Source organism: Mus caroli, chromosome 1 (assembly GCF_900094665.2).
Source record: "Mus caroli chromosome 1, CAROLI_EIJ_v1.1, whole genome shotgun sequence".
Classification (NCBI taxonomy): Eukaryota; Metazoa; Chordata; class Mammalia; order Rodentia; family Muridae; genus Mus; species Mus caroli.
The window spans coordinates 38091161-38107157 of NC_034570.1; the positions used below are offsets into that span (position 1 = coordinate 38091161).

The following is a 15997-nucleotide window of genomic DNA, read 5'->3' on the forward strand; positions in this document are numbered from 1 at the left end:
ATGAGTCTCTTACAGGACTGAGGCAGGTGCATTTAGGCCTGTAGCCTCCATTGGGGGGCGTGGTGGGGGGTGTATGGGAAGCCTGACTCCTGAATGTGAACAGTAGTTTAGGGGAATACATCTTCCTGATATGTATCTCAGGTGATTACAAGGTAAATGAATAAGGCTCTAGATGGTGTTCTGCACTGATAAATGCCTGCTGTTTTTCTTCCTCAAAGTATTAAAATTTACTCTTCTCCGGGGTACAAGAAAGTCTGTGTTTTTGAAGAGAGAGGTGTGCATTGCAAGTAAAAGAAGCATTGTTTCATCGGTGCCTTCCAGGCTGGGGGAGTGCTAAGCATTGCAGTTCCCTAACGACAAGCAGACCTGTTTGACTCAACCGCCCCCAGCCGCAGCACCCACCACCCTTTCTCTTCTGACTGTTTTTCTTTCTTTCTTACTCTGTTTGCTTATCTATAATGACAATTCTTCCTGAAAACTAAAAGAGGCACAGTATTTTCCCTTGTCAACCAGCACTTGTGAACTAAATCTGCCCAAAGTAGAAAATTCACAGAAGCCCTCCCTCCCCCGAATGGGCACCAGATCCTTACATGTTTGCCTACATTGATTTTATGGGAATGCTTAAGAGGCTGTACTTAAAATTAATTTCTGGCAAGAGGTGTAAGTGTCAGTGTTTTATTTTCTGGATCCCTTTCCTTGTAAAAGGCATTTGGTGCAAAGTAAAGAGACCTCCTGAAAGGTAGAAAAGGGCCTGGGTTGGGATAGAACAGCATCTGCAAGAGGGGCATGGGGAGTCCTCCCTCTGTAGACTTTTAATCCTCAGAGAGCTAATAATTCCCCTCCGGTGCATTATGTGGCGTGATAATCATTAGGTACTGATGTTTGTCACGCGTCACACTCATTTCAGGTAGAGGAAAAGTCCTTTGATAAAGAGGATTTAATATTTTATTGACCACACGTCAAAGCCAGTGGGTGCTTCATTTTCCCTTTTAAAGCCAATTAATAGGAAATAAAAACTAATGAGTTATCTTCAAATTATTATATATTTAAATTTTATTTTATGCATATGGATATTTTGCCAGGATATGTATCTTTGTACTACATGTGTAGAGTGCCCTGGGAGGCCAGAAGAGGGTGTTAGATCTAGCACTGGAATTGCCGAGGGTTGTGAACCACCATGTGGGTCCTGAGAATCAAACCTGCATCCTCTGAAAAAATCAACAGCATTCTTAACCTCTGAGTCATCGTTCCGGACCAAAATAATTTTATTTCTTCTAGAAAGATTTCTGACCATAGTTTAAGAATAAGAATAATGGGTTGTAACATTTTAAGAATTTATTTCTTATAGAAACATTTCTAGCCACCATTTCTTTGACCCATCTGTCTAGATGGGATTCCTATAATGCAGTTCAGGTCCAGATGCCCTCAGGAGCTGTGACTATAGAGATGACTGCCCTTCTATCCTCTCGGCATTTCTCAGAATGTAAGGTCTTTCTGGGTTAGCTTGGAAGACAGAAGCAGTCAAGTCAGTTCCTTAGGGTTTGCATTGTCCAGCTTCCTAGCCCATGGCTCAGCCCCTAACCAAGCTGGCATTAGGAATAAGCAGGTTACCCAGAGTAGCATCTCTCGCTGTCTTAGAGTTTCTATTGCTGAGATAAACACCATGACTGAAAGAAACTTTGGGAGGAAACAGTTTATCTAGCGTATACCTTCCATATCATAATCCATTGTTGAAGGATGTCAGGGCAGAAGCCTGAAGGCTGGAACTGGAGCAGAGGGCATGACAGAATGCTACTTCATGGCTTTCACAGCCTACTGATAACACCTGAACCACCAGCCTGGGGGTGTCACTGCCCACGGTGAACTGTGTCCTCTCACATCAGTTCACAGTTAAGAAAATGCACAACAGGCTTGCCCACAAACCAGTCTATTGGGGACACTTTTTTCACTTGAGGCTCCTTCCAAAATGACTCTAGGTTATGTTGAGTTGACCTAAAACTAGCTATTACAGTCTTGTTTTTGGAAAAAGTCATTTTGTCAGGCTTTTTGTATGGAACCAAATGATATTTTTCTAACTTTAAGCCTACCTATTCTTACTCTTTAAAATTATTTTAATCTAATATATTCTGACCATGCATTCCCCTAGCCTGAATCTTGTCCATCTCTAAACTCCATGTCTTCTTCCCCACCCCCTCAAACAGGAAATCAGAATTTTTTTTAATTTTAAAGAAAACACACACATACAAAACAAAAAAATGAGAAATCATAATGTACATCCAAAAGACCAAGACAAACAAACAAAATATGGAGACAAAAAATTTATAAAAATGCTGCTGAGTCCATTTGTTTTGTGTTGATCATCTAGTGTTGGGCATGAGGCTCACCCTCAAGGGTGGTTAATGTATACAGTTAGACTCCATTGAGAGAAAACTAATTTTTCCTTTTGAAGTGGCTGACAGTTGCAGATAACTTCTTGGTTAGAGGGTGGACCCCTATGTCCACTTTCTCTTCTCAGAGATAGGGCTACACCTAGCTTGAACATGGACAGGCCCTGCCCTTGCTGCCACAGTTTCTTAGAGATCATATATGCCTCAGTCCTGATGTGTCTGGAAGACATTCTGTCCTTAGGGTCCTCATCCCCTCTGACTCTTAATCTTCCAACCTCTTTTTCTACATAGGTGCCTAAGCAGTAAGGGGAGGCGCTTGCTGAAGACATTCTTGTTAGTACTGAGGGTCCTAAATCTCTCACTCTTAACACATTGTGCATTTGTGAGTCTGTGTATTAGTTACCATCCACTGAGAGAGGACGCTTCTTTGGCTGAGCAAGACCATCATCTGAGGGTATAGCAGTATGTCATTCTATAGCAGGGGTCATTTTATTGCTATGCTACTTGAGAACAAAAGTATTTGGTTTTCTCCTAGGCTCATAGTCTGTCCAGTCACAAGTTCTTGGCCACCTAAAGGAATAGGCAAGTATGAGTTCTGTCTCATGGAATAGGCCTCAAATTCAGTGATACAATGGTTGCTTATTCCTGTAATGTTTGTACCAGTATTGCTCCGGCATATCTGTGGGCAGGTCACTGTTGTAGATCGCAGTGTTTGTAGCTAGGTTGATGACTGCCTTTCTCCCCTGGTAGTATGCAGACTATTTTCCAGTACCATGAACCTAGTCAGTAGGTGAGAAGCCTCTAGTTAGGTTCCAACTTGACTTCTCAGTGTTCAGTATGATATGTAAATCTTTTCACCAGCAATAGGAACTTACTATTGAGTCTTAGAAGGCTATATACGTTAAAATGGGCTCTTTTTCTAAGAGCCCATTGCCTGGCTGTTTCATTCGGAAGTGAGCCAGAGCCCTCGGAGGCAGATTCCTCCTCACTGGCCTTTGATCTCTAGTACTCGCTTTCACGCCACTATGTGGGACCTGTGTAAAGGATATGATTAGTTTGAGAGGCTAGCTCTTACACAAAGACGGCTCATCGTGTACATGCACATACTCCAAACTCCAGAGTTTCTTGTCTCAAGTATCAAAGGATAATAGACCTACAGTGCTGAATCCATGTTGAACTCTGTGAGTGAAATGTAGAACTGTAGGAATGTGGAAAATAGAGAACGACCTACAACAACTTGGGAATCACGGTGTGTCTGTGAGTTGAGTCATCCAAGCCAACAGCTGTCTGGACAGTGGTGGTAAAACATGGTCATTAACCTGTAGGTGTCCTCTCAGCTACCTCAGCAGTGTGTCTAGCTCCCACAAATCACATACTCAGCTCCATCATTTCCTTCAGCTTGGCTTTTGCCTGTCCAGAGCTCAGTACAAATGTGGAGGGCACACCACACCCCTACCTTCTGCAGCACAGCATACACACCATGTTGGGAAACATAAATCTTTCCAATGCCACTCTGCCTATCTTCTGAAAAGTCTTGGCTGACCTGCAGGCTTGTCCTTCCATCCCCCTGTACACCCCTTTCCATGAGAGTTAGCCCGAGGTTATATTAGAAACATTTAACAATGTCTACCTTGCTTGGCATTGAAGCCTAAAAACCATTACTCCTCTTAGGGGGTAAGTTGATTATGTACAGTGGAAAGATTGCCCTCTGAACCTAACGGAGCTATAGGTTGCCCAGGTCATCCTGCATTTTGTTCATGTGTGGGGTTGTGCTGTACTGCTGTGTGGAGTGGGTCAAATCCCTGGCCTCTGGAGTACTGTTGCTGCTGCGGCTAAAGGGTCTGGATGCTAGCTCCTCAGGCCTGCCAGCGTGGTAAAGGGAGAGGAGGCCACCCCCTGTCAGCTAAAGCAGCTCTGCAGACTAGGAAAAAAATGTCAGGTTGACAGTTCAACCTTAAGAGTGTTCAGAAGTGTTCTCATTCAAATCCCTTAGATCTGTAGCTCCTTTTTGCAAAAAGACTTATGTAGAGTTCTTGCAAAATGGTTAGTACAGGGTAGAAATGTTTTTCATCCAAAATATGTAAAAGTATAATGGAAAGAGAAACTTAAAGCCCAGGATCAGATATGCCTTTATCACCTGACTCCCTGAAATGCCCACGTGGCTAATGTGTGAACTGTACTAAGGGGGAGCTTCGAGGCTGGCTTTTTCGCTATTTGGGTTTTGCCTGGTTTGCATTTTTTTTCTTTTTTTTTTTTTTTTTTACTTTACTGTGGCTGCAGTAGACACGAGTGTGTGTCTTACATATGGAGACTTTTGTTTGCTTCTCAGAGAAAGGATTTGTAAGAGTTTGGCTTGCCTACTGGCAATCCCACAAGCATGCTATGTAAAGTAGTCTTGATATGAAACTGTAGACATGGACTTGGAATGTGTGTCTTCAATAAAACACGTGTAGAGCAGACTCGGGACCAATGGGTGTGTGGACCAGCAAGCCCACTTGGGGTCCCTTCTGCTGTGGAAAAGTAGGAGTGGATGCTCCCTATCTCACACGTGAGAAACGACATCAATGTCCTTTGAAGAGTTCTTTCCCATTCCACAAGAGGGCTGGAGAGATGGCTCAGTGGTTAAGAGCACTGACTGCTCTTCCGGAGGTCCTGAGTTCAAATCCCAGCAACCACATGGTGGCTCACAACAATCTGTAATGAGATCTGATGCCCTTTTCTGGTGTGTCTGAAGACAGCTACTGTGTACTTACATTTAATAAATAAATCTTTAAAGAAAGAAAGAAAGAGAGGAAGAGAGGAAGAGAGAAAGAGAGAAAGAAAGAAAGAGAGAAAGAAAGAAAGAAAGAAAGAAAGAAAGAAAGAAAGAAAGAAAGAAAGAAAAAGAAAGAAAAATTCAACAAGAAAGGTTTTATGTTTAAAGGAACTCGCAGATAAAATCATCATACAGCTTGTTCAAGGCAGACACCAGGCCCAGACTACCCATCTCTGTGACCCTCCATACCATTAAGAGGGCCATCCTGAAGCCGTGGAGTGCCACTTACAGATTTATACATTCACTGTCAGTTTACTGTTGTGGACTTCGAGTCCACAGAGAATAAAGAACTGTGGTAGATTGAAACCAGAACAGTTAGCTTTATAACCACTTTCACAGTTTGGCCTTGTGCCTACATTCCGTCCACAGCATGGTGTTAATGCCATCTGCTCCACAGAGGCACAGTGGCTCCAGCAAACACATGCAGTCAGTGTCCCTAGGAATTTTGAGAGGTAGACAAAAAATGTATTTGTAGAAGAATGAGCTAGGAAGTCCAGAGACTCCTTGATGCTGGGACCATCTCTCAACTTTTTTCTGGTCCCTAAAAAAAAAACCCCGAAGTAGTCAGCAGGTGTCTCAAGTGGGCAAAATCTCTGTTTGATCTCCAAGAGGCAGCACTTGGGGGCAGTGCCTCCTCCCCATGACTTCCCATGCCCACTGTTGGTGGCTTCTGCGGCAGGAAGGGAACAGCCTCCCCACCCACTGTGGTCCTTCCGTTTCCTGGATTCCCATCAGTTTCTCAGATCTCTTGTAGATCACCACTTAACCTTTACTCTTTTTCTTTTTGTGGTAAAACGTCTTTAAAACCAAATTGGCTGTTTCAACAGTTTTTAAGTGTGCATTTCAGTCAGTGAATGCTTTTACATCATTGTGCAGCTGCTAATCTTTAGAGCTTCATTACTGTCCCAAACTGAAACTCTGTCCTCATTGGACACTGACTCCCTAGCTGCCCTCTTCCCTGAGATTCCTTTCCCACTCTGGGTTTTTATACTTAGGGGCCTCTTATAAGTGGAATTATGTTCTGGTTGTCCCTGATTTTATTTCAGTTATAATGTCTTTGGAGTTCATTTATGTTGTAGCAATATCTTAGAAATTGTCCTTCAATAATGAGTAATATTCCTTTTTCTATATCTATTCATCTGGTGATAGATTTTCAGGGTGTTTCTAGTTTTGTTTTTAATTATTAATAATGCTGCTGTGATTGTGGGTATATAAATATTTCTTTAAGTTTCTACTTGAATTCTCTTAGGTATACCCTTTGGTAGGTTTGCTGAATCAAATGGTAAACCTATTTTAATTTTATGAAACCCACAGTGATGTTTCACAAGTCCCTGCCACTAAACATTTCCTTGACAAAGCCTGATGTCCTGACAGGAGCAGCGAAGTGAGAAGTAGCATTTTTATGCCATGGAGTCTGCAGTACATATTAAATTTAGTGTGTGGCAACCATAGTGGAATCCCACATTCACCTTCCTTTCTGTACTCGGTTTCGCTTTATAAAGTTCCAGGCATGTAGCAGAATCCACTGCCGGAGCTCAGTGGCAGTACTTCTTAGACAGGTAGCATCATTGTCAGCAACAAACTTGCTAGAAGTACAGAGTACCAGGCCCCTCCTCCAGTGAATCTGATGCTGGGACTTGAAGTCCTGCCTTGTGGGGTGTATGCCCCCTGAACATATTTTATGGTAAAATTATAACTTACTCTCGTTTAAACTGGGTATAGTGGTTTACACCTATGGTCCCAGCAGTCAGGAGGCTGAGGTAGGAAGAGTTCCAAGACCAGCCTGGGCTACATGGTAGGTTCCAGATCAACCTGAGCTACAACACAACAAAGAAACAAAACATGTTCTTTAGTTCTATGCAGTAAAACACTGTGGACAGACAAAGAAGGACAATAAGTCTGTACAATAAAATATTGTGTTGGGGAAATCTATTGGGGTGGGAGGAAAGGGTAGACTTCTGCAGATCTGTTTGAAGGTGATCTTGAGAGCCCTGATAGTTTCGACAGTTTTATAGGCCGGGGGACTTTGAAGTTATTCTCTAGCTGAGAATTAGTTTTCTTTACTAAAATGAGTTCCTTTCCCACTAGTGAAATGCATGTTTGGTGTTCTGTGGGTTATGTTTAGGCCTTTATGTGGAACACAGAGCAAGTGTGACCAGCATTGATGGAAACATTTCAGTCAGTTTTGACTTAAAAAGAGGCTGCATTGGGCAGCCAGGGAAGGTGGCACACAGAAGATGTTACTCAGTAGTGCCCATTTTACCTCTCATGCATTGGGTCTTCATTTGGGGATCAGTGAACATCTTCAGACAAAGGGTATTTATTAATGAAGTAAAAAGGGGAAAAATATTTCTCAAATGAAAAAGAGGGAGGGAATGTAGGGTTTGATAAGAAACCAATAGATTGCCCTTTCTTTGAGATGCAGGGAATATCAACATAAGTGCAGATCACTGATGCTTGAGGCAGTAAGCAGAGTCTTGCTCAGGTCCATGTGGGTGGTCAAGGACATTTCTTGTCCAAAGTGGATGATAAATTTTAAGGTTAATTAAAAACTAAGTATCTCAGCAGCAAAGTTCCCTCTTTCTTTATTTCCTTACAGTCACCATGCTTAGAAAATAAATCACTTTAATACTTAGAACATTAAAGATCATTCTTGATGTTTGTGGTTTTCTATGATTGAGTTTTGAGGGAGGGAGGGAGAGAAATATTTTCCCAAGTTACCCGCTAAATTTATGGGGAGTCCAGAGGCACTTTTGAGGTTTTTAAGACACTGGGTCAAACAGGTACCTCTGTAGGAACCATCTGACTCTGTAGAAAGCACCAGTGAGCATCTTTCAGGTGTTTTTCTAAAAATACCTATACACAAAAAATTGCTGAGATGCAAGATTTAAGGAAGAGAACAGTGGAAGAGATGGTCAGAATTGGGAATCTATAAGTACTCTGAGCCCAGTGCAAGGGTGTGAAATTAAATCAGGTTCTCAGATTGGGGAGTGCGATGTTGGGGTGCTCATAATAATGAATTCTATGACCCTGTTGTCTGTAGATTCACCTGAACATGACTTCCTAAAAAGAAGAGAGGTGTGGATGAATTATACTCAGTGTTAATACTCTTGGATTCCACTAGGCAATGAAGAAAATAGAACTGTGACTTAACAAAGGAATAGGCAGAGAAAGAGATGGACAGTGCAGTCCAGCATTAGGGAATGTGAAGGAGGCCCAGTCAGAGGAACATCAACCAGATCCAGTGCTGGGAGAACTTGTGGAGCCAGGGAGGAGTCCAAATGGGAGAACAAAGAGAGGACATAGAGGCAGATGTTTCAGATTAGAGAAAGTGCAGTCTTAGCTAAGCCAAAGTGTAGTCTAGCCATAGAAAGGTTTGATGGCTACAGTGTATAGAATGGTAGAAAGAAAAATCATCCATTCTTCACTACCCCTTCCTCTGGAGTGTGGAACCTATTCAGCGGCTGACTTCTGATGACTGGAATGAAACCCAAAATGGGCAAAGATAGTCTTGAGTTCTCGCTTGGAACTCCCTATCTGGTTGAGTCAGTTGCCAAATCTCACACAGCCTTGCAGAGGGCCTTGTGTGGTTCCTGGGAAATCCTAAATTGAGACAGATGACTGCAGCCTCCACCAGTGTCTTATGTCTTGTTTTATAGATCTGGGGATGAAAGGCAGTGCTTCCCACATGCTAGGTAAGCGTCCTCCCAAGGAACTACCCACCCCGTGCTCTGTGTGTTTGAAAACCATGTATAGGTTCTCAGACAAGCTTTGTTTCAGAGTATTGGAATCACAGCACAATACCCTACTGTTTTTGAGAGGAGGTATGTGGCATCCGGCTGCTTCATCTATTTTCCTTAAGTCTGTTCATAAAAGCAGGCACAAGAGGTTCAGAACTGATAGGGAAAGACAGATGGGGTAATCGTTCTAGGTCTTGTTCCCCTGCCTGGTATTCTTTGAGGTAGATTTGTTTGGGGGTTAGGTCACGTGGTAGGAATAAATATTAACCCTTTCCAGAATGTCTTAGCTATCCCATAAGGGGACGCTCTCCACAGGGACTGGCCAGATTGAACAAGGTGGGCATCATTGAAGACTACCAGGGAAGTTGGCCGTGAGCTTCCGTTTTTGAACTGCTTTGTTCATGAATCACATTCCCATCTTTTCTGGTTACTTATATATTTATTTATTAGTGATTACACTTCTCTTGGTGACTGACTCAAGGTCTGCTGAAATTCAAGTGGCTGTAGCCTCCCACAAAGGGGACCTGGTCCTGCTGTTGATGAGTTTCGGTTTCTGGAGCAGGCTTAAAAACCTCTCTTCATAAAGTCCCCATAAAGATGACACCACATTGCTGATCTGGGGATCACTGAGTTCTTTCATCTCCAGGCAGCATGTAAAGAGGGGTTCAGAGGTACTAGCAAGGGGGCCCTCTCATTTATAATCTGACATGGGCCAAAGTAAAACATTATTTTTAAATATTTTTAAAAATGTATACTGTCAGGGTTGGGAATTTAGTTCAATGGGTTTACTCCTCAGATCTGGGAAAGAAAGGAAGGAAAGAAGGGGAGGGGGGATTGTCAGTCATGCTATATAAGGCTTATCTAAAACACAAATTAGTGTTTCAGACTCTGGTCACATCCCCAAACTATTTTATATGCAAATATTCTAATTTTAAAAACAAATCCAAAATCTAAACATTTTATTGAGAGGCAATAGGGTCCTGTAACATGAAGAGATGTCTACTGGTATCAATTGTTCATTTTCAGATTGCCTGAGGAAAGTCTTATCAATTTGAATTAACGCTCTAGACTCCTGCTTAGCATGAGTTGATCGTGTGCCCTTGACTTTAAAGTTTCACTCAAGAAGCCCATGAAATTAGAAATTCCTTTCCCGGCTGCATCATTTTACTGCTGCACTGTAGCAAGCCCTTACATGTCATGGTATCATATTAAGGATTTGATTAAAAGCAAATTTCCCTGTTCAGAAAGTCATCTTAGTTAACAAACACAAGGCATACCAGATATCTGCTACAGCCATCCGCAGTTACCACCCCTAACAATAAAGCTGTTTTGTCTTGGTTGACTAAAGAATCATCCAAGTAGCACAGTCTGGCTTGTGGCAAGCTGGCACAGGGAGGGTTCCCCATCTTAGAACAGACCTACTTCTAGAATATTAATAGTGAGGAGCTAAAATATAATCCCCCGCAACCATTGGGGGAGAGTTGAACAGCTCCTAACTTGCATGTTTCATTGTACTCAGTTCTCTGATGACTGCCTGGTGACCTTAGTGTCAGTCTGTGCAGTGTGTGCCTTTTAAGTAGCATCTGTTGTTTCACTTCCCAAGTGAAGTGGGCCTCCCAGAATACTCAGGCTAACTTGTATCCATCTGTAGCAAGCTATCTTGGTTATCAGGTCAACAGTTGGGATATCACATGGTTACATTCAAGTAACCATATTTAATATTGGCATCACAAGGCAGGAGCAGTGGTGCTGGCAATTGAAATATTCCAAAAGAAAACAAACAGCACTTTTCAGCATTACTGGGGATCTTGGGGCGTGAAAAGGTCTGTCTGTTAAAGATGATGTTCACAGGGCCAGTTGCCATGCTCACCTGTGATACCAGAGTTCCATGATCCTTTGAAAAAAAGTGTCAGGTTCTATGCCTTGCCTACCCAGGGGCTCATGCATGATCATGATGCTGAAAACCAATGCCCCAAGGCCCATCTCTTACTGGGCCTCCTCCCAGCTATCCAACTCTAGAGATAAAAATTCAAACTGCTGTCGTCGTTCCTTTCTTTAAGTAACTGTGACTGCTAGGTGACCCTGCTGCCTACTAAGTTTGAACTGCTCCAGGCTCCTATCTTGAAATGACCAAGGGCAAACATGGGCTCTGTGTCTATAGGACTTGCCCACTCTATCAGACAACCCACCGGGTTTTGTTAATTTCACATGGAGGTCCTGCTGGGAGAGAGGGCCAGCTACTGGTTCCCGATTAGCAGCAAGTTCCCAGGGATAGGAACAACAGTAGCAGACTTAGAAGGTCCTGTCATGGGTGTGGACTTACTGCTTGCTGCAGGTGAGTCCTGAGGGGCATCCCGACCCTGCCCAGGCAACTAGACTTTGAGAATAGCCTGTAGAGAATGGCCAACCAGGGGACAAAGCACAATTCAGGGACACCATGAGTGGGAGTGAGAAGGGCTGGGGTATGAGTCTCTTCCCTACCATAGGTGCCATACGTAGTGCAAGCAAGCCACTGCCACCCATAGCTGAGCCTCAGCTCGTTGGACTGTAGAGGTCTTTCCTAACTCCACCACAAGTGCTCAGACATATACGTACAGCATATGTACACTCACACATACACAAACATACAAGTGATTCACACTCCTATTCACTCTTACATACAACTGTCACAAATGCACATATTCTTTCATACACAGGAAGCACACGCCTAAGTTGTTGTCTACTCACGATCATGGAGTAACCTCCTTACCCACCTTCCTTACTGGATGTTATTTAACGTGGGTGGCTTATGCATATGTGTAGGGTGGCTTATGCATATGTGTAGGGCGTAGGTTGCCTGACACAGAGGCAGCATTTAGTGAACATCGAATCAATTGATACCTCTATTCAATAGCCTTCCTGGTGGCTTTCAGGGAATTAGCTGGATGACCAGTTTTATTTAAAACACTAGCACACCCCAAAATATACTCAATAAGTAAGGCACTGAGCTCATCACAGAATTTAGCCTTTTCTCGTGGAAATTTGTGAGAAATTTGTGCTTTGAACCACTGCAGAGCCATCTGTGGGACATCACAGACTCTTTAAAATACACCCATGTTGTCCACTCCCTTGACAGTATCTATTGTTAAAGAGCTTAAATTTTAATAGAAATCTGAAGAAACACTTCCAGTTTTCTGCCTGCATGAAAACCACTTTGAATAATTCCCAGTTTGTCAGAAATAATTTGGGGAAATGGAAATCTCAGGGTTCTTCTGTCTTGAGGTTAACCCAGCTGTCATTCTCTCTGTAATGAGTTCCTCCGTGTCAGAGACCCAGAGTGCGTTTATCCCCGAATCCATGGGAAGCAGAATTTCATTAGTGCTTGATTGTGAGCCTGAGAGCGCTGGGCTGCCAGTCTGTCTGCAGACACTGGGTGAACACGGTGCTTGTTAGGCAGACCCTGGTCTCCTCAGGTGCCTACCCTGCTGGTAACTCCCTTCTGCTTCCTCCTCAGCCCAGTGACTTCTCCGTGTCTCTCAAAGCATCAGGGAGAAACAAGCACTTCAAGGTGCAGCTGGTGGACAGCGTCTACTGCATTGGGCAGCGGCGGTTCCACAGCATGGACGAGCTTGTGGAGCACTACAAGAAGGCCCCCATCTTCACCAGCGAGCACGGGGAGAAGCTCTACCTTGTCCGAGCCCTACAGTGAAAGCAGCCATTGGCCCCCTCATGCCCTGCCCGCTGTGGGCCTCGCTGCCACCTCTGCCTCCCAGAGCCCAGCACTTCTGGCCACCTCCACCCATGTGGCCTGGATCACCTCTGTGGCCCAGTCTGTCCTTCTTTTCAGCCCTGTTGGTCAACCACGGCTACCTAGGCCCTCACAACCATGTCCCAAGCCACCACCTTCTGGGGATGAGGGTCAGAGGGAGCAAAGCTACTCACTTCTTTCCTTTCCAGCTGGAAACAGCCTGTTTGAATCCTTACACACACACATACACAGAGAGAGAAAGAGGGGGTGGAGAGAGAGACTGACTAAAAGACTGGAGCTCCTTCAGAGGGTCGCGAGGCTGTATGTAGTGAATATGTGACCTTGGCACACACTCCAAGAGCTGTGTCCACGGGTGTTTGGTGCCTCTCATCAGCATGCTGGTCCAGACCGGCAGCCTGTATCCTGGGCCTGCTTTGCTTTTCTTTCTTTGTTTCTTTTTTTTTTTTTTTAATTTTATTTTTTAATTTTATTTTATTTTGGCTCCAGGCGCTGCAGGAGTCCAAAACTGTGCGGATAGCAATACTGGAAACCCTGGGGAGATGGTGGTGAGGGAACTGCCCAGTGCCTTTGAGGCTGTACTTGCAATAAAAGAGGGTTTTGGTGAGAGTTGGTCTGCAAAAGAAGGGAGGTGGCAACGCAGAAAGAAAGGTACTCTGGTGGTGTCCCCCAGGTGTGCCATCCACATCGTGCTTTTGCCCTTGGGCTTGTTTGAATTTCACAATTATGTATTTAATTCTCAAAGTAATATGTATCTGTAGCTGGTTGTTGACACTAATAACAGATGATTAAGGAAAACAGCTGATCTCTTGGGAAGGGGAGCTACCAATACTTTATACATACACTATATATATATATATATATATAATATGTGTATATTATATATATATTATTTGCTTTACAGGGAAATTTTTCAGGGTTTACAAAAGAATATGTGATTAGTAGTAACAGAATGTTTATGAAGAAATTGCATTTTCATTTTTCTTTACATTTGAACTTCTTTATAGTTTGACTATAGAGTCTTGAGATGGCACATTCCTACAATTGAAGAAGGGGTCTTGGGATCCCCTAAACTTGCATACCCGGTTTTTTGAATATTGTAATAAAAAAAAGTATTATGACAAGGCTGTGTGTTTGTGTTTTGGGAGAGCTGACTCTCTTCTGGGGAAGGAACAGCCATAGGAGTCATGGGAAATTCCCTCTCCAAAGGAAGATGACGTGTTGGATCCTGTGCCAGCTGTTAACCCAGCACGAGAACCCGAGTTCAGATCCTTGGCACCCACAGAAAATCGGGCATTGGTCACGTGTCTAATCCTAGCACTGAACACATCCCCAGGCCTGCTGCTGAGGCATTCAAATCAGTCCATGTGCACTGGGCTCAAAAGAAAGATAGTAAGAGTGAAAGACACTTGGCCTCTGGATGCACACGAACGTGTGCACATTCACACATCACAGGCACACAAATGAGAGCTCTCAGGAACTTAGCACACTGATTTCTTGTGTTTTCCTACACCTCTTTGACTTGTAGTGGTAGTATATATGAGGCAGGGGCATGCGTTTGTGGAAGTCACCGAAGTTGGCTCTCCACTTTTATCTGGGGTCTAGGGATCAAACCCTGACCCCTTTGCTTGCTGAGCCGTCCCAGCAGCCCCTGCTGTCCACTCTGGGTTGAAATACTCAGCCTTAGGTAGCAGAACTCCAAGAGAACCCAATACATCAAACTAGAGTTTGCTCTTTGGAAATTAGTGGTTTAAAAGTATAGAGTTAAAGCCAGAGTCCTCTGGCTGTCTCCAAAACCCTTGTGTTGACTGTTCGGTCATTTACTTTCCCAAATGCAGGAATGTGTCCTATGTACCCATTTAAAAGACAAAGGCAGGCTTAAAATCAGTTCAGGCTACTCTGCATGAACAGGAACACTGATACAGGACTGTGCCTTAACAACCCCAAATTGAACAACTTGAAAGTGGCTGATCCCTGAGGTTGGGTCCCCTGATTATAGGGAACCGGCCTTCATTCAGGTGAGTGACACAGGTCATATTCCTAGACATCTGTTCTCTTCACCTGCAGAGATGACAGAAATCACTATGAACTGCCATGCCTACCTGCTGGGTGTTATGTTTTGACCTTCTGCCAGTATGTCTCTAGTGAGTGACTGCTTAGCAATTCAGGGAGAAATAAGTCACTAAAGAACTGAAGATACACTTTTAGAACTTTGGTCTTGCCACACACTGCCTTGTAAGAGTCATCTGGCTCAGGGGAAGGTGTTTCAGATGCTATGTCAGTCTGCTCACCATTTTCCTGGTTTGGTGGACTCTCATAGTAGACTTTTTTTTTTTTTTTTTTTTGGTATTTCAAGACAGGGTTTCTCTGTACAGCCCTGGCTGTCCTGGAACTCACTCTGTAGACCAGGCTGGCCTTGAACTCAGAATTCTGCCTCCCAAGTGCTGGAATTAAAAGCGTGCACCACCACTGCCCGGCCATTAGTGGACTTTCTGAGATCTCACTGGAATTGCTGTAGTGTGCTTTTTGCCTAGATGTCTTAGAACTAGTGTACCCTAGAGCCTTTGACTCTTCAAGATGGAAGAATTACTCCAGCCAACTCCAGGAGCCCCTCTGGCTTTAAAAGTCCAGGGCCATGAGGCCCCCACAGTACAATAAATGACCACCTCACCAGAGCTTGATAAACTATATCCTGAAATATTCTTGAAGCATTTCAGCTTTCACTTTTTTTTGGGGGGGGGGGGAGCTACCTGAAGATGGAACAAATGTTCAGTAGTGGAACCAGTGACTAAAAAGGAAGACTCCGTCTCCAGATTGTGCTCCTGTCATTCTGAGGATCCTGCCATTGCCCTTTTTAAGAACAGTTCCTTCAACTTGGGTTTCTGGTTCACCACCAGGTTTGCTTCACAAGGGTGTCCCAGCCACTCTAATCCTAAGGCAGGAAACATCTATGGGTTTTAGTTGGGATTGGTGCTGGGGTTGCACACAGGGTCTTGAACATGCCAAGCATACAGAGCCCATGAGCAAGACCCCCTCCACCACCATTTTGGTTCTCGGGGGCCATACCAAGATCTTTTGTACAATGTGTAGTTGACCACAGAGCTTCACCTCATTTCTCTGAAGTCTTTGTTTGTTTTTGAGACATGGTCTTGCTTTGTGTTCCAGGCTGACCTTGTAATCCTGCCTCAGCCTCCATTTTGGTTCTCGGGAGCCATACCAAGATCTTTTGTACAATGTGTAATTGACCACAGAGCTTCACCTCATTTCTCTGAAGTCTTTGTTTTTGAGACATGGTCTTGCTATGTGTTCC

General features: G+C 43.8%; 1 protein-coding gene across 2 annotated transcripts in view; it reads left to right on the top strand.

The window, feature by feature from the left end:
• Nck2 (NCK adaptor protein 2) overlaps nt 1-13811 on the top strand; it is a 128256-nt gene extending 114445 nt beyond the window's left edge. Inside the window, exon 5 of one of the 2 annotated variants that reach the window (XM_021161653.2) lies at nt 12436-13811. In XM_021161653.2, coding sequence (XP_021017312.1) covers nt 12436-12630 — 195 coding nt within the window. In that variant the 3' untranslated portion in view covers nt 12631-13811. The remainder of the gene's footprint in view (nt 1-12435) is intronic. The other variant, XM_029478165.1, reaches the window with a different exon arrangement.
• The last annotated feature ends 2186 nt before the right edge of the window (nt 13812-15997 follow it).